The following is a 19,006-nucleotide window of genomic DNA, read 5'->3' on the forward strand; positions in this document are numbered from 1 at the left end:
GAGAGCAACCTAAACTGCTGTGTGTACCCCCTCGTGAGTCGTGACAGTGACAATTGTCCCTTCTTGATGGGCATCATGCACGTTCCATATCATATACTCCCTCCATTCTTAAATATAAGCCTTTTGTATAGATTCCAATACAAACTACATACGAATAAAATAAGTGAATCTACAATACGGCTATATACATATGTATGTAGTCCGTATTGACATCTCTAAAAAGGCTTATGTTTAGAAAAGGGAGAGTACATTGTAAAGTGATTGCGCGTGAGCCCGACTAGCAACGGTATCTACAGTTTATGCGGGCGGTGTGAAAAGCAATCATCCACTGAGCTTGACCGTGGACTTGGAAGCGTTGCTGGGATAGTGCAAGTAATTGCCGGGAAAGATAGTGCGCTTTCCCGCAGTGTGTTTCGTGACGTGTGTGTTGATGCTGCTGATGTATGAGCAATCTTCAACGAGAGCCAACTAAAATAACAATGGCTGCGTGGATAGCAAGCTGTGTGCACTGCCCCTTGACCTATTCGGCTTGCAACATATTAAGTCTCTGTTTGGAATGATGATCCGAATGCGCTGCCTCCAACGGTCTATGAATGACTGCATCTTCTGATGATTGGTGGGGAAAAAAAGGTAAAAAAAGGCCTTCTCCGCATCTGCATTATTCAGGTTACCTTTTTTTTTCCTCTCTAAAAATATCAATTTACAGTTCCCACAAGCACAGACACATGAGTTAAGTATACATGCATATAGAGTGGCTGCATATTTACTGAACTTGCCTCGAAATACTATCTACTACCAAATGTTCATGAGTTCAAAAATGAGGGGAGAGCGCAGTCGATCAATCACTCACTAATACTTTGATATAAGATCATGTTCTAGTTGCAAGTGCTAGACCAACTCATCATTACTCTATCACTCTTCTATTATAATGTCAGGGTAATCCTCCTTTTGGAAAAGAAATTATAATGTCAGGTTCAGTTGCAAGTAGCCGTCTACTTTACACTAGTCACCAGAGCACCGTGATTTACTACGCGTCGGTTAGTTTTTATTGTTCCCTCTGGCACACCAATATACTGTCTATAAATACCAACAAGTTTCAGCGACATGGCCACAAGACACAGATCGCTTGATTAGCCACTAGCATAATTGAGCATGCACTTACGCCGAGGCCAGATGGCCGCTGTCGGAGCCCCAAGCATGCTCATGCCACTGCTTTGTACTGCAATGCTCATCTGCAGCTTGGTGAGCCTTTGCCCCAGTGTATGTTCCTTAGCCACACCCGCACTCCATAATGCATCAGAATCCGATAGGCAGGCCCTGCTATGTGTTAGGTCACACTTCTCCGACCCTGATGGAGCACTACACTCGTGGAGGAGCGAATCCGTCGCATTCTGCAATTGGCGTGGGGTGTCATGCAGCACCCGACACGCAGGTCGTGTTGTTGCCCTTGACCTTGAGTCACTGAACATTACTGGCCAAATATCTCCTTGCATTGCAGGACTTCGTTTCCTCCGTAGAATTCACATGGCTGATAACCATGTCAGCGGCCACGTACCTCCTGAGATTGGTAGCCTGACCCGACTCAGATACCTCAACCTCAGCAGGAATTCTATCACCGGGGTTATTCCGGATACCATATGTTCCAGCCCCCACCTGGTGGTCATCGACCTGAGCATAAATTCCATCACAGGGGTGATTCCGGATAGCATATCCTCTTGTTCCAGCCTCGAGGTCATCCGCCTGCGGAACAACTCCATCGAAGGTGAAATCCCTCCAGCTCTTGCACATTGCTCGTCTCTTCAGGAAATTGTTCTGAGCAATAACAAACTCAACGGAACCATCCCTCCAGGGATCGGTTTGCTTCACGACCTTACATTTCTGTTTCTCCCTAGCAACAAACTTGAGGGCAGCATTCCTTCGTCTTTGGGAAGGAGCCCATCACTGTCCATACTTGTCCTCCGGAATAATAGCCTATCTGGTGAAATGCCACCATTGTTAGCAAATTCTTCTTCACTCTACTACCTTGACCTCATGAGAAACAACCTTAATGGGGAGATCCCTTCCACGCTTTTTGATAGCCCATCTCTTGCTACCTTAGATCTCTCGTATAATGAATTCTCGGGTCCAATACCAGATTTCTCACTGACAGCCTCCAAGCTAAAATACCTTAGCCTAACAGAAAACAACATTTCAGGGGAAATTCCACCCACGCTAGGAAACTTTTCTGCCTTATGTTCCTTGTTGCTTGCTCAAAATAAGCTGCAAGGAAGCATTCCAGAAAGTTTGACCAGAATACAAAGTCTACAAGCACTAGATTTGGCTTATAACTACTTGTCTGGTGCAGTTCCACCAGCTCTTTACACAGTCGCATCTCTCACTTATCTTGGACTTGGTGTCAACCAACTTGCTGGGAGAATTCCAACCGACATTGCATACACTCTTCCAAACATCGAAACATTGGTCATGGAAGGAAACCATTTTGATGGTCCACTACCTGCATCACTAGTTAATGCATCCAACCTTCAAGTGCTAGAGCTCCGTGACAATTCATTCACTGGTTTGATTCCTTCTTTCTGGTCTTTGCCCTACTTGACCCAGTTAGACCTTGGTGCAAACCAGTTCGGAGAGGTAGACTGGAGTTCTTTGTGCTCAGTGCCAGCCTCTGCACAGCTAAAGGCAATGTATCTCGATAACAACCAGATTCATGGAACAATACCTAGTACCATTGGAAATCTTCCAAGCAGCTTACAATTGTTGTATTTATCAGAGAACAGATTTACTGGAATGATACCTTCAGAGATAGGAAAACTCACCAACCTCACAGTTCTCCAATTTGCGAGAAACTTACTCTCAGGGGGCATTCCTGACACAATTGGAAACCTCAGGAACTTGTTTCTCCTCGGTTTGTCAAGGAACAAACTTTCTGGAGAAATCCCAAAATCAGTTGGTAACTTTGAAAATCTAGGTGAGCTTTATATGCAAGAAAACAACTTGAGCGGTTCCATACCTTCGAGCCTAGCAGGCTGCAAAAATTTGGTAATTCTAAACCTCTCATGCAATGGTTTCCATGGAAGTATTCCACCTGGTCTCCTGTCTATATCCTCTCTTTCGGCATGCCTAGATTTGTCATATAATAAACTCAATGGATCCATATCATCTGAGATCGGTAGCTTGATTAATCTTGACTCTCTTAATATTTCCAACAACCAATTATCTGGAGAGATTCCACATGCAGTTGGTGAGTGTCTTCACTTGGAATCACTTCGATTAGAGGTGAATTTCCTTCATGGGAGCATTCCAGAATCTTTCATGAGCTTAAGGGGCATAAATGAGATGGATCTATCTCAAAACAACTTGTCTGGTGAAATACCAGACTTTCTTGGGACCTTTAGCTCTCTGCAACTTCTCAATTTGTCCTTCAACAGCCTTGAGGGGATAGTTCCTACAGGTGGTGCATTTATCAATTCAAGTAAGGTTTTCATACAAGGAAACAAGGATTTATGTACAAGGTCTGCAATGCCTCAGCTACCACTTTGCACATCAACTAGAAACAAAAGAAGGGAAACCTTGCACATCATATGTATAGTTTTTGCACTTGCTAGCGTTGTTACAGTCCTGGTGTCAGTTGCTGCAACCATTCTTTTGAAGAAAAGAAATAAATCAAAACAACACACTGATGAATCACCCAATGAGTTGATGAAGTTCTCATATGCTGAGCTTGCTAGAGCTACTAACGATTTTTCGTTGGCAAACCTAGTTGGCTCGGGAAGTTTTGGAGTAGTCTACAAAGGTATATTCGAGTTTCAGATGCACCCAGTTGCGATTAAGGTTTTCAAACTAGACAATAATGGAGCACCAATGAACTTTTTAACTGAATGTGAGGTGTTAAGAAATACTCGCCACCGAAATCTCATGCGGGTCATTAGTCTATGCTCAAGCTGCGATAAAATGGGAAATGAGTTCAAAGCTCTGGTCCTTGACTACATGCCCAATGGCAACCTAGAGGGGTGGCTCCATTCAGAAGTACATAAACAAAGACAGAGGAGGCCACTGAGTCTCGGATCAAGAATAATGATAGCTATGGACATCGCTGCAGCCTTGGACTATCTCCACAATTGGTGCACGCCTCCTTTGGTTCATTGTGATTTGAAGCCAAGCAATGTCCTTTTGGATGATGCTATGGGTGCTCATGTTAGTGACTACGGATTGGCAAAGTTTCTGTGTACCAACCCTTCAGTAAGTGAAAAGGATTTAACAAGTGCACATGGGCCAAGAGGATCAGTTGGTTATATTGCACCAGGTAAGCACTTCTATGTTTCCAACAGTTGTTGAACATAAACTGCCTTTAACCTAAAAACAAGTGCAGCAGCTTCAGAAATTTTCCTTCCTTAACATAGGATTGAGAATAAGTATAATCAGTTATATATTGCAAAATAAATTGCAGAATACGGGATGGGTTGCAAGATATCAACTGCAGGTGACGTCTACAGCTATGGTGTTATTCTGCTGGAGATGCTCACTGGGAAGCATCCAACTGATGATATCTTCAAGGATGGACTGAACCTTCATGGATTGGTAGTCTCTGCATTTCCACAAGATATTTGTGACATTTTAGAGACCAGTATTATTCCATATTATGAACTCGAAGAAGCAAATCACAGATTAGATGGTGAGGACCGTCTGGTGGTTGGCATGCAAAACTGTATCATGCAGTTTGCTAAACTTGGCCTAGAATGCTCCATGGACTCACCAAGTGATCGGCCGGCAATGCAAGATGTGTATGCTGAAATCACAATGATCAAAGAAACATTTTTAACACTGCACTGCTGAGTCAATCAATCAAATATTGTAACACACAAGTTGTCCCAAGGTGTGTTATGCTTGATTTTTGTTTTTGATACTTAAGATCATCCAAGTTCTTGGCTCCCTCTATTTCGTCTCTTTTGTCATTCTAATTACTATTTCATTATGTATGAAATAAAGTTGTGTACAAAGACTTCCTGTAGTCTTGCTTCTTATAATGAGATAGAGAATCATTTAGAAATATAAAGCTTTTTCTTGTATATGCAGGACTTGTGTCATTATATATCCACACGTATTTGCAATGCATATGTCGAAGAAATAACTTATACATACAGATACACTAGCAGAGGGAGAAAAATAGATTGAAATGATTTCCTTTCTCATGTTCTCCATATAGTAAATTAGATATATTGCACAAAATATGACAAAACATGTGTGAACATGCCACTAGGCCCCCTCAACTCAATAATTGCAATAAAAAATCAAGCAACCAGTAGGAGCTCTACTTTTTTATTACAAAAAAGAATTGTACATTTACGTCCTTGTACAGAAGTGTCAAAAAGATCATAATCCTACATTGATGGACATGCCCCTAGCTCAAACCCAACTCATAATTCGTTATGTGATAGCATTTTAAATAATAGGATAACTTTAAATTTTGGATTTATGAGATGATTTCATAGGTCTAGATAGCATCCCATGGTTAAAATTTGGTGAATAGGGTGCCACATGGACATTAGTAAATAATGAAGTGATGTTTGTACCTCCGTTGGTAAACCTACAAATCTGGAGACCTAAATGCACAATTTCAAATTCGGCGGTCCGAGTAAAAACCCAATGCTTTTTAGAGAGCTATGCACATTTCTTCTATATTAAAATTAAAAATAGCGAAGTTTCTTAGCCATCAAGATCCACATATATGAAATTCACTTAATAACAAGGATTCAGCCTTGGATGGAAAAGATATTGACATACATAATAGAGGCTAACAATAGTCAAAAAGAAAAATGACTGACAAAGGAAAGACAAAAGTTTGCAAACACACTGTTTTTTCCTGTTATACAGATGATGTAAAAATCTATCTATTTGTAGCCTTAGAGGAACTGTAAATAAGAGCACTTAACGTAACAGTTAAGAAAACAACAAGTGTAGTTTTGCCACCCCCTTGACTAGGGGTGCAGCGTGGCGCCCGATTCGCCCCGCACCTTATTCAAATCAAATGTAAAAAAATTAGTTCTAATTGACTTGAAGTGCGTCAGTTCAATTTGTACTGCGATTCACTTTTGCGGGCCTATGCCCGTCCTGCACACCTACCCTTGATGCCAACACAGAAGCACAAGTGTCTAGTCGCCAAGGTGATAATTCCATGACAGCCTTTGGTTTATGCAGTTACGACTTAGACTACTCTCTAATGGTTGGACCAGGGAAGCATATAGTGTTGTCTAATAACTGCAGTACAATCCGAAGAGGTTATCTAGAGTTATGTATCCATTTATCCCCATAAAATAGACGGACAAGGAAAAGGAGACGCCTTGTTATTTCAATCAACATATACAAAATGTTGAAGACAACAACACAGCATAGGAGGAAGAAGTTAGGAAGAGGTGACCGAGCCCGCTCCCTCGCCGACGGCCGCTCCGGCCCCGGCGACCACCAAGCCTCGGCAGCCGCCACTCCGGCACCGCCGCTCCCTCACGCACATGGCCTCCCCCTCCCCCACCTCCGGCCGCGGCCGCGAACTCCGCTGGCTGGACTCCAGCCCCTCCCCCTCCCCCGAAGATCTGACTGCCATGGCGCCCCGCGCTCCTACCGGGCCGCGCTCTGCACCGAGCCCCTCGCGTCCTCCGAGGCGGCCTCGCCGCCAGTACCGCGCCCTGGACCGCGGTCTGAGATCCACCGCGCCTCTGCTGTCGACGAAGTGCCCTCCCTCGAGGCGCCCTGGGAGGTCCCCCGCGGCCGCAAACGCGCGCGTCGCCGCTCTCCGCGTCGACGCCGGAACGCGCCTGCCCCTGGTCGCCGTCCACCCCCGGCGGCCGCCCCTGGCGAGTGCCCGCGCTGCTATAGCACGGGCCACCCCCGCTCGGAGTGCCGCCGCGCCATCTGCTGCAGGCGCTGCCGCTTCCCTGGTCACGTCGCGCGGGACTGCACCGCGCCGCGCTCTCCGGCATCCTCCGCCGAACCGCCCTCTAAGCGGCTACGTGAGTCCTCCCCGCGCCCAAGCTCGCCGCCCTCCACGGCGTCCCCTGCTCGTTCGGGCTCGAGCGTCGCCGGCCCAAGCCACCCCGCGTCCTCCGGGGCTGGGGGCCGCTCCTCGCCCGTCTCTTCCCCACCGCCCAACCGCGCCTCCACCACCTCCAGCACGACCCCCGTCGTCCTCTCGGGCCACCCGGCGCTTCGCCCGGCGGCCGCGGTCTGCTACCTGCCCCGCACCCCTCGCCTCATCGCCGCGGAGACGGAGCTTGCGGAGCGCGCCTTGGTGGCCACCGTGGCTGGAAACCGCTCCGGCATCTCACGCGAGGAGGTGGCGGCCCTGTTGCGCGACAAGTGCGACCTCACCGATGATGCGTTCTCCGTCCATGGTCATGGCCGCGACGAGTTTCTTCTCAAGTTCACCTCTTCCGAGGGGCGCGCCAGGGCCGCCCTGCGCCGGCTGCGCTTCCCGCGCTTCCGCCTCATCGTCCATCCGTGGAGCCGCGCCGCAGGCTGCGAACCCGTCCAGCTACACTTCCGCGTCGAGGTCGAGATCGTCGGCGGCCCTGACCAGGCGTGGCACCGCTCGGCCGTCGAAACCATGCTGGCGCCGTTCCTGGACATTGAGCATCTGCACCCTGCCACCCGCGACGGCTCCGACATGTCCCGCTTCCGTTTCTTGGCCTGGACCGCCAACCCGGACGCCATCCCTCGCTCCTTCGACCTGCTGCTCCCGGAGCCTGACGCCGTCGCCATCGACGCAGACCCCGACCGTGCCGAGCGGTTCGCTCTCCACACGCTCCGCAAGCCTGTCCAAATCTTCGTCACGCTCTCCGAGGACTTCCGCCTTCCGGTGCCTGCGCCGGTCACCCTCTCCTGGCGGCGGCAGTGACTCCGACGCCGGTCCCTCCTCCCCGCCGCTGCCCCTCAAGTGGCCTCAGCGGCACAGGTTCACGCGGCGCTCATCTTCCCGATCGCCGCGCGGTGGGTCGCCGGCGGGCACCACCGGCCACGGCAGTCGCTGCCGTGGAACGCGTCCTCCGTTCCGCGGCTGGCAAGGACTCCTCGGGGCCCACCCATCTACGGTGCCCCCACAGACTTCCGGGCCACCGCTCGCCCAACGGGTCTCCGACACGCGTGACGCCCCACCGCCCCCACCCCCACCCGGCCTCTGACCGCTGAGGGCCCGCCACCACTCCTGCTGACGCGGTCGCCGCACCAGGACAAGAGCTCGCCACCCCAGGCTCGTGGCCCGCTGCCCCCACCCTGCGAGGCCATCTGTCGCCAACCTGCGTGCGACACACACCCTTCCAGCCCCTGCCTCGGATCCCCCTCCGCATCGCCCACCACGCCTGCTGCGGTCTCCCCCGACAAAGCTGCCTCCGTGATCGTCACTGGTGGACCAGGCACGACCGGCTGCGCCAATCCCAGTCCGCCTGTGTCTGGCCAGCCAACCGATCCCTCCCTGTCCGCGCCATCCCCGACGCGCGTACCAGATCGTCACATCACCGCAGTTTCCCCCTGCTGCCGGGTCACCTGATCGGGTGGGACGCGAGCCAATCAGCTGCGAGGACGGGGATCCTGCCCCCCGCCCATGCCAGGCCATCATTATTTCGCCATGCAACGCCAACCCCGCCCCCACACCTGTCTCGGGCGCATGCACCATCAGCCCCGGCGGGCTGGACGATCTCCCAGATCGGACGGCTGAGACGAACCTAGAGCGCTTCGCCTCCTCGGTTCAGAACGCGCCCGCACCGCTCCTCCCGCTACCGCCACCCCGTCGACACCGGAACGAGGTGCCACTTGATTTCACTCCACGCCGGAGTGATCGCATTGCCAAGACGGACAGGGGCTACGGATCGGAGATGAAGGCCAAACGTGTTCTTCTCCGGCGCCTCGGCCTCCTCCAGGATGATGAACCTCTTTCAGATGCTCTCCTCGACCGCTACGCGCGCATGTTTGACCGACCACTTGCCGCTGACACGATTGCTGCGCTCGCTGACTACCATGGATGGAAGGTGCGGGCCAACCCCTCCGCGGCGGCGGCGGCCACGACCCTACTCATCGCCGAGGCCTAGTCTTGCTCGCGCGCCTCCTCTCGGTCCTTACTCGTTGTTGATGGAATACAACAAACGCTTTATTTTTTGGAACGTACGCGGCCTTAACTGCCCTGCAAAGCGCTCCGCCGTGCGTTCCGTCATCTCCTCCGCCAACCCCTCTATTGTTTGCCTCCAAGAGACGAAACTTTCCGCCGTCTCGTCGTCCGTCGTCTTCGACATGTGTGGTCGGGCTTTCACCAACTTCTTCTTCCTCCCGTCCATGGATACACGTGGAGGTATCCTCCTTGCATGGCAAGATGACGTGGTGGCTACTCCCACCCCACCATTGGCACGCACTTCATTAATGCGCTCGTCTCCCCCCAGGACGGTAGCCCGCATTGGTGGATCACCGGCGTGTATGCACCTCAAGATGAGGCCGCCAAGATCACGTTCCTCTCGGATTTGCACGACATGCGCGCCACTTGCAACGGCCCATGGCTTCTCGGTGGGGACTTAAATATGATCATTTCCCCCGAAGACAAGAACAATGGCAACCTCCATCGCGCCTCTATGCGAAGTTTTCGGCATTTCATTGCCGACGAGGAACTTCGAGACATATATCTCCACGGCCGGTGCTACACATGGTCTAATGAACGCGAGGCTCCCGCCCTCGAGCGCATCGATAGAGTTCTCTGCACCGTTGGCTGGGAGCTCAACCACCTGAGCTGTATGCTACGCTGTCTCTCCTCCGCCGCCTCGGACCACACGCCGCTCATCATCGACGCTATGCCGCGCTCCTCCGGCCACAGGCGCTTCCACTTCGAACGCTTCTGGCCCAAGCTGCAGGGTTACAACAAAGTGATTGCCGAGGCGTGGGCAGTTGTTGGAAATATGCCCTAGAGGCAATAATAAATAGGTTATTATTATATTTCCTTGTTCATGATAATCGTTTATTATCCATGCTAGAAGTGTATTGATAGGAAACTCAGATACATGTGTGGATACATAGACAACACCATGTCCCTAGTAAGCCTCTAGGAGACTAGCTCGTTGATCAATAGATGGTTACGGTTTCCTGACCATGGACATTGGATGTCGTTGATAACGGGATCACATCATTAGGAGAATGATGTGATGGACAAGACCCAATCTTAAGCCTAGCACAAGATCGTGTAGTTCGTTTGCTCAGAGCTTTTCTAATGTCAAGTATCATTTCCTTAGACCATGAGATTGTGCAACTCCCGGATACCGTAGGAATGCTTTGGGTGCACCAAACGTCACAACGTAAATGGGTGGCTATAAAGGTTCACTACAGGTATCTCCGAAAGTGTCTGTTGGGTTGGCACGAATCGAGACTGGGATTTGTCACTCCGTGTAAACGGAGAGGTATCTCTGGGCCCACTCGGTAGGACATCATCATAATGTGCACAATGTGACCAAGGAGTTGATCACGTGATGATGTGAGTTACGGAACGAGTAAAGAGACTTGCCGGTAACGAGATTGAACAAGGTATAGGGATACCGACGATCGAATCTCGGGCAAGTAACATACCGATAGACAAAGGGAATTGAATACGGGATTGATTGAATCCCCGACATCGTGGTTCATCCGATGAGATCATCGTGGAACATGTGGGAGCCAACATGGGTATCCAGATCCCGCTGTTGGTTATTGACCGGAGAATGTCTCGGTCATGTCTGCATGGTTCCCGAACCCGTAGGGTCTACACACTTAAGGTTCGATGACGCTAGGGTTATAGGGAAAGTATGTGCGTGGTTACCGAATGTTGTTCGGAGTCCCGGATGAGATCCCGGACGTCACGAGGAGTTCCGGAATGGTCCGGAGGTAAAGATTTATATATGGGAAGTCCTGTTTTGGTCACCGGAAAAGTTTCGGGTGATATCGGTAATGTATCGGGACCACCGGGAGGGTCCCGGGGGTCCACCAAGTGGGGCCACCAGCCCCAGAAGGCTGCGTGGGCCAAGTGTGGGAGGGGACCAGCCCCAGGTGGGCTGGTGCGCCCCCCACCAAGGCCCAAGCGCATGGGAGAGTGGGAGGGGGCAAACCCTAGGTCCAGATGGGCCTTAAGGCCCACCCTAGTGGCGCCCCCCCTCTCCTCCCCTTGGCCGCCCCCCTTGGATGGGATCTAGGGCTGGCCGCCTCCTCTTGGGGTGGGAACCCTAGAGGGGGCGCAGCCCCCTCCCCCCCTATATATAGTTGAGGTTTGGGCTGCCCAAGACACATGAGAACGTCTCTCTTTCGGCGCAGCCCTACCCCTCTCCCTCCTCCTCCTCTCCCGCGGTGCTTGGCGAAGCCCTGCGGGATTGCCACGCTCCTCCATCACCACCACGCCGTCGTGCTGCTGCTGGATGGAGTCTTCCTCAACCTCTCCCTCTCTCCTTGCTGGATCAAGGCGTGGGAGACATCACCGGGCTGCACGTGTGTTGAACGCGGAGGCACCGTTCTTCGGTGCTTAGATCGGAATCAACCGCGATCTGAATCGCTACGAGTACGACTCCTTCATCCGCGTTCTTGCAACGCTTCCGCATCGCGATCTACAATGGTATGTAGATGCACTCCCCTTCCCTCGTTGCTAGATTACTCCATAGATTGATCTTGGTGATGCGTAGAAAATTTTGAATTTCTGCTACGTTCCCCAATAGTGGCATCATGAGCCAGGTCTATGCGTAGTTTCTATGCACGAGTAGAACACAAAGTAGTTGTGGGCGTAGATGTTGCCAATTCTTCTTGCCGCTACTAGTCTTATCTTGTTTCGGCGGCATTGTGGGATGAAGCGGCCCGGACCGACCTTACACGTACGCTTACGTGAGACAGGTTCCACCGACTGACATGCACTAGTTGCATAAGGTGGCTAGCGGGTGTCTGTCTCTCCCACTTTAGTCGAAACGGATTCGATGAAAAGGGTCCTTATGAAGGGTAAATAGAAATTGGCATATCACGTTGTGGTTTTTTGTAGGTAAGAAACGTTCTTGCTAGAAACCTATACAAGCCACGTAAAAACTTGCAACAACAATTAGAGGACGTCTAACTTGTTTTTGCAGCATGTGCTATGTGATGTGATATGGCCAAAAGGATGTGATGAATGATATATGTGATGTATGAGATTGATCATGTTCTTGTAATAGGAATCACGACTTGCATGTCGATGAGTATGACAACCGGCAGGAGCCATAGGAGTTGTCTTTATTTTTGTATGACCTGCGTGTCATTGAATAACGCCATGTAAATTACTTTACTTTATTGCTAAGCGCGTTAGCCATAGAAGTAGAAGTAATCATTGGCGTGACAACTTCATGAAGACACAATGATGGAGATCATGATGATGGAGATCATGGTGTCATGCCGGTGACAAAGATGATCATGGTGCCCCGAAGATGGAGATCAAAGGAGCAAAAATGATATTGGCCATATCATGTCACTATTTGATTGCATGTGATGTTTATCATGTCTTGCATCTTATTTGCTTAGAACGACGGTAGTAAGTAAGATGATCCCTCACTAAAAATTTCAAGAGACGTGTTCCCCCTAACTGTGCACCGTTGCGAAGGTTCGTTGTTTCGAAGCACCACGTGATGATCGGGTGTGATAGATTCTAACGTTCGAATACAACGGGTGTTGACGAGCCTAGCATGTACAGACATGACCTCGGAACACATGCGAAACACTTAGGTTGACTTGACGAGCCTAGCATGTACAGACATGACCTCGGAACACAAGAGACCGAAAGGTCGAACATGAGTCGTATAGCAGATACGATCAACATGGAGATGTTCACCGATGATGACTAGTCCGTCTCACGTGATGATCGGACACGGCCTAGTTTGACTCAGATCATGTATCACTTAGATGACTAGAGGGATGTCTATCTGAGTGAGAGTTCATTAATTAGATGAACTTCATTATCATGAACATAGTCAAAAGGTCTTTGCAAATTATGTCATACACTTTAGTTCTACTGTTTAAGATATGTTCCTAGAGAAAATTTAGTTGAAAGTTGGTAGTAGCAATTATGCGGACTGGGTCCGTAAACTGAGGATTGTCCTCATTGCTGCACAGAAGGCTTATGTCCTTAATGCACCGCTCGGTGTGCTGAACCTCAGCGTCGTCTGTAGATGTTGCGAAACATCTGACATACACGTTTTGATGACTACGTGATAGTTCAGTGAGTAATGCTAACGGTTTAGAATTGTGGCACCAAAGACGGTTTTTTGAAACGTCGCAGAACATATGAGATGTTCCGAAGACTGAAATTGGGATTTCGGACTAGTGCCCACGTCAAGAGGTATGAGACCTCTGACAAGTTTCTTAGGCCTGCAAACTAAGGGAGAAAAGCTCAATCGTTGAGCATGTGCTCAGATTGTCTGAGTACTACAATCACTTGAATCGAGTGGGAGTTAATATCCCAGATGAGATAGTGATGGTTCTCCATAGTCACTGCCACCAAGCTAGTAGAGCTTCGTGATGAACTATAACATATCAGGGATAGTTATGATGATCCTTGAGCAACTCGCGATGTTTGACACCGCGAAAGTAGAAATCAAGAAGGAGCATCAATTGTTGATGGTTAGTAAAACCACTAGTTTCTAGAAGGGCAAGGGCAAAAGGGATACTTCATGAAACAGCAAGTCGTTTGCTGCTCTAGTGAAGAATCCCAAGGTTGAACCCAAACCCGAAACTAAGTGCTTCTGTAATGAGGGAACGGTCACTAAAGCGGAACTACCCTAGATACTTGGTAGATGAGAAGGCAGGCAAGGTCGACAGAAGTATATTGGATATACATTGTATGAATGTGTACTTTACTAGTACTCCTAGCAGCACCAGGGTATTAGATACCGGTTCGGTTGCTAAGTGTTAGTAACTCGAAATAAAAACTGCGGAATAAACGGAGACTAGCTAAAGGTGAGATGATGATATGTGTTGGAAGTGTTTCCAAGGTTGATGTGATCAAGCATCGCATGCTCCCTCTACCATCGAGATTTGGTGTTTGCGTTGAGCATGATTGGATTATGTTTATCGCAATACGGTTATTCATTTAAGGAGAATAATGGTTACTCTGTTTATTTGAATAATACCTTCAATGGTCTTGCACCTAAAATGAATCTCGATCGTAGTGATACACATGTTCATGCCAAAAGATATAAGATAGTAATGATAGTACCACATACTTGTGGCACTGCCACTTGAGTCATATTGGTATAGAATGCATGAAGAAGCTCCATGTAGATGGATCCTTGGACTCACTCGTTTTTGAAAAGAATGAGACATGCGAACCATGTCTATTGGTATATATGCATGAAGAAACTCCATGCAGATGGATCGTTTGGACTCACTTGATTTTGAATCACTTGAGACATGCAAATCATACCACATGGGCAAGATGACTGAAAGGCCTCGTTTTCAGTAAGATGGAACAAGAGAGCAATTTATTGGAAGTAATACATTTTGATGTATGCAGTCCAATGAGTGCTGAGGCATGCAGTGGATATCGTTATGTTCTTACTTCACAGATGATTTGAGTAGATGCTGAGTGTATTTACTTGATGAAACACAAGTCTGAGTTATTGAAAGGTACAAGTAATTTCAGAGTGAAGTTGAAGATCGTCATGACAAGAGGATAAAATGTCTGTGATATGATCATAGAGATGAGTATCTGAGTTACGAGTTTGGCACACAATTAAGACATTGTGGAAAGTGTTTCACAATTAATACCGCCTGGAACACCACAGTGTGATGGTGTGTCCGAACATCATAATTGTACCCTATTGGATATGGTGCATACCATGATGTCTCTTATCGAATTACCACTATCGTTTATGGGTTAGGCATTAGAGACAACCGCATTCACTTTAAAAGGGGCACCACGCAAATTCCGTTGAGACGACACCGTTTAGAGAAACCTAAGTTGTCGTTTCTTAAAAGTTTGGGGCTGCGATGCTTATGTGAAAATGTTTCAGGCTGATAAGCTCGAACCCAAAGCGGATAAATGCATCTTCATAGAAAACCCAAAACGGTTGGGTATACCTCCTATTTCAGATCTGGAAGCAAAAGTAATTGCTTCTAGAAACGAGTCCTTTCTCGAGGAAAAGTTTCTCTCGAAAGAATTGAGTGGGAGGATGGTGGAGACTTGATGAGGTTATTGAACCATAACTTCAACTAGTGTGTAGCAGGGCACAGGAAGTTGTTCCTGTGGCACCTACACCAATTGAAGTGGAAGCTTATGATAGTGATCATGAAACTTCGGATCAAGCCATTACCAAACCTCGTAGGACGACGAGGATGCGTAATACTTCAGAGTAGTGCATGATCCTGTCTTGGAAGTCATGTTGTTGGACAACAATGAACCTATGAGCTATGGAGAAGCGATGGTGGGCCCATATTCCGACAAATGGTTAGAAGCCATGAAATCCGAGATAAATGGATCTTTAAGAAGAAGACGGACATGGACGGTAATGTTACCGTCTATGAAGCTCGACTTGTGGAAAAGAGTATTTTCACAAGTTCAAGGAGTTGACTACGATGAGATTTTCTCATCCGTAGCGATGCTTAAGACCGTCGGAATCATGTTAGCATTAGCTGCATTTATGAAATCTGGCAGATGGATGTCAAAACAAGTTTCCTTACCAGTTTTCGTAAGGAAAGGTTGTATGTGATACAATCAGAAAGGTTTTGTCGATCCTAAGGATGCTAAAAGGTATGCTAGCTCCAGCGATCCTTCCATGGACTAGAGCAAGCATCTCGGAGTCAGAATATACGCTTTGATGGAGTGATCAAAGTTTTTGGGTTTATACAAAGTTTGTTAGAAACTTGTATTTACAATAAAGTGAGTGGGAGCGCTACAACATTTCTGATAAGTATATGTGAATGACATATTGTTGATCCGAAATGATGTAGAATTTCTGGAAAGCATAAAGGGTTGTTTGAAAGGAGTTTTTCAAAGGAAGACCTGGATAAAGCTGCTTTCATATTGGGCATCAAGATCTATAGAGATAGATCAAGACGCCTGATGATACTTTCAAAGAACGCACACCTTGACATGATTTTGAAAGAGTTCAAAATAGATCAACAAAGAAGGAGTTCTTGGCTGTGTTACAAGGTGTGAGCATTGAGTAAGACTCAAGACCTGGTCACAGCAGAAGAGAGAGAAAGGACGAAGGTCGTCCCCTATGCTTCAGACGTAGGCTCTACAGTATGCTATGCTGTGTACCGCACATGAAGTGTGCCTTGCCATGAGTTGGTCAAGGGGTACAATAGTGATCCGGGAATGGATCACATGACAGCGGTCAAACTTATCCTTAGTATCTAGTGGACTAAGGAATTTTCTCGATTATGGAGGTGAAAAGGAGTTCGTCGTAAAGAGTTACGTCGATGTGAACTTTGACACTAATCCGGATGACTCTGAGTAGTAAACCGGATTCGTATAGTAGAGCAATTATTTGAAATGGCTCCAAATAGCGCGTGGTAGCATCCACAAGATGACATAGATATTCGTAAAGCACACACGGATCTGAAAGGTTCTGACCCGTTGACTAATAACCTCTCTCACAAGCATAACATGATCAAACCAGAACTCATTGAGTGTTAATCACATAGTGATGTGAACTAGATTGTTGACTCTAGTAAACTCTTTGGATGTTGGTCACATGGTGATGTGACCTATGAGTGTTAATCACATGGTGATGTGGACTAGATTATTGACTCTAGTGCAAGTGGGAGACTGTTGGAAATATGCCCTAGAGGCAATAATAAATAGGTTATTATTATATTTCCTTGTTCATGATAATCGTTTATTATCCATGCTAGAAGTGTATTGATAGGAAACTCAGATACATGTGTGGATACATAGACAACACCATGTCCCTAGTAAGCCTCTAGGAGACTAGCTCGTTGATCAATAGATGGTTACGGTTTCCTGACCATGGACATTGGATGTCGTTGATAATGGGATCACATCATTAGGAGAATGATGTGATGGACAAGACCCAATCTTAAGCCTAGCACAAGATCGTGTAGTTCGTTTGCTCAGAGCTTTTCTAATGTCAAGTATCATTTCCTTAGACCATGAGATTGTGCAACTCCCGGATACCGTAGGAATGCTTTGGGTGCACCAAACGTCACAACGTAACTGGGTGGCTATAAAGGTTCACTACAGGTATCTCCGAAAGTGTCTGTTGGGTTGGCACGAATCGAGACTGGGATTTGTCACTCCGTGTAAACGGAGAGGTATCTCTGGGCCCACTCGGTAGGACATCATCATAATGTGCACAATGTGACCAAGGAGTTGATCACGTGATGATGTGAGTTACGGAACGAGTAAAGAGACTTGCCGGTAACGAGATTGAACAAGGTATAGGGATACCGACGATCGAATCTCGGGCAAGTAACATACCGATAGACAAAGGGAATTGAATACGGGATTGATTGAATCCCCGACATCGTGGTTCATCCGATGAGATCATCGTGGAACATGTGGGAGCCAACATGGGTATCCAGATCCCGCTGTTGGTTATTGACCGGAGAACGTCTCGGTCATGTCTGCATGGTTCCCGAACCCGTAGGGTCTACACACTTAAGGTTCGATGACGCTAGGGTTATAGGGAAAGTATGTGCGTGGTTACCGAATGTTGTTCGGAGTCCCGGATGAGATCCCGGACGTCACGAGGAGTTCCGGAATGGTCCGGAGGTAAAGATTTATATATGGGAAGTCCTGTTTTGGTCACCGGAAAAGTTTCGGGTGATATCGGTAATGTACCGGGACCACCGGGAGGGTCCCGGGGGTCCACCAAGTGGGGCCACCAGCCCCAGAAGGCTGCGTGGGCCAAGTGTGGGAGGGGACCAGCCCCAGGTGGGCAAACCCTAGGTCCAGATGGGCCTTAAGGCCCACCCTAGTGGCGCCCCCCCTCTCCTCCCCTTGGCCGCCCCCCTTGGATGGGATCTAGGGCTGGCCGCCTCCTCTTGGGGTGGGAACCCTAGAGGGGGCGCAGCCCCCTCCCCCCCCCCCTATATATAGTTGAGGTTTGGGCTGCCCAAGACACATGAGAACGTCTCTCTTTCGGCGCAGCCCTACCCCTCTCCCTCCTCCTCTCCCGCGGTGCTTGGCGAAGCCCTGCGGGATTGCCACGCTCCTCCATCACCACCACGCCATCGTGCTGCTGCTGGATGGAGTCTTCCTCAACCTCTCCCTCTCTCCTTGCTGGATCAAGGCGTGGGAGACGTCACCGGGCTGCACGTGTGTTGAACGCGGAGGCACCGTTCTTCGGTGCTTAGATCGGAATCAACCGCGATCTGAATCGCTACGAGTACGACTCCTTCATCCGCGTTCTTGCAACTCTTCCGCATCGCGATCTACAATGGTATGTAGATGCACTCCCCTTCCCTCGTTGCTAGATTACTCCATAGATTGATCTTGGTGATGCGTAGAAAATTTTGAATTTCTGCTACGTTCCCCAACAGCAGTTTCCCCTGACGAGCCAGATCCATTCCGTCGCATCTATGCGCGCCTACGCGCCACCGCCAAGCACCTGCAACGTTGGAGTGCCAGAACGATTGGCGACGTCTCGCTACAACTTTCTGTTGCCCGTGAGCTGACCGCCCGCTTCGACGCGGCGCAGGACTTCCGACCACTCTCCGCTGCCGAGGCTTGGCTACGTCGGCAGCTCAAGGCCTCCTACATTGGCCTCGCCTCTCTCGAGCGGTCCCTGGCAAGGCAACGCGCGCGGTTCAACTTCCTCAAAGGTGGCGACACAAACCCGGCATTCTTCCGCATCCACGCCGCGCACCGCTCCCGGAAAAACACGATCCATCAACTTCAGGTGGGCGATACCACCGTCTCCGGCCATGCTGCCATCGCTGAGGCTGCTTACAACCACTACTCCGACATCCTTGGTTCTGGCCGCGAAAGAACTTCCTCCATCGATTTGGACAGCCTCGACCCGCGTTCCTTCGACCTACCAGA

The 19,006-nt window shown here is 48.9% G+C and overlaps 1 protein-coding gene across 1 annotated transcript; it reads left to right on the forward strand.

The window, feature by feature from the left end:
• The first annotated feature begins 1,048 nt into the window (after positions 1 to 1,048).
• LOC141041915 (uncharacterized) lies at positions 1,049 to 4,830 on the forward strand. Its single transcript, XM_073509491.1, has 5 exons — positions 1,049 to 1,242; positions 1,499 to 1,551; positions 1,647 to 2,902; positions 3,272 to 4,300; positions 4,445 to 4,830. Exons 1-5 carry the CDS (start codon positions 1,153 to 1,155, stop codon positions 4,828 to 4,830), a joined length of 2,814 nt encoding a protein of 937 aa, XP_073365592.1. The 5' UTR covers positions 1,049 to 1,152.
• The last annotated feature ends 14,176 nt before the right edge of the window (positions 4,831 to 19,006 follow it).

This window comes from Aegilops tauschii, chromosome 2 (genome assembly GCF_002575655.3).
Source record: "Aegilops tauschii subsp. strangulata cultivar AL8/78 chromosome 2, Aet v6.0, whole genome shotgun sequence".
Classification (NCBI taxonomy): Eukaryota; Viridiplantae; Streptophyta; class Magnoliopsida; order Poales; family Poaceae; genus Aegilops; species Aegilops tauschii.

What these genes read in the sequence shown, in the direction of transcription:
- LOC141041915 (XM_073509491.1), top strand. Translation starts at nt 1,153, where the DNA reads ATGCACTTACGCCGAGGCCAGATGGCCGCTGTCGGAGCCCCAAGCATG. An exon ending in ATAACCATGTCAGCGGCCAC is followed by an intron (nt 1,552 to 1,646) that starts GTACCTCCTGAG and finishes CATATGTTCCAG; the next exon opens with CCCCCACCTGGTGGTCATCG. An exon ending in CAGGAACTTGTTTCTCCTCG is followed by an intron (nt 2,903 to 3,271) that starts GTTTGTCAAGGA and finishes CACTTCGATTAG; the next exon opens with AGGTGAATTTCCTTCATGGG.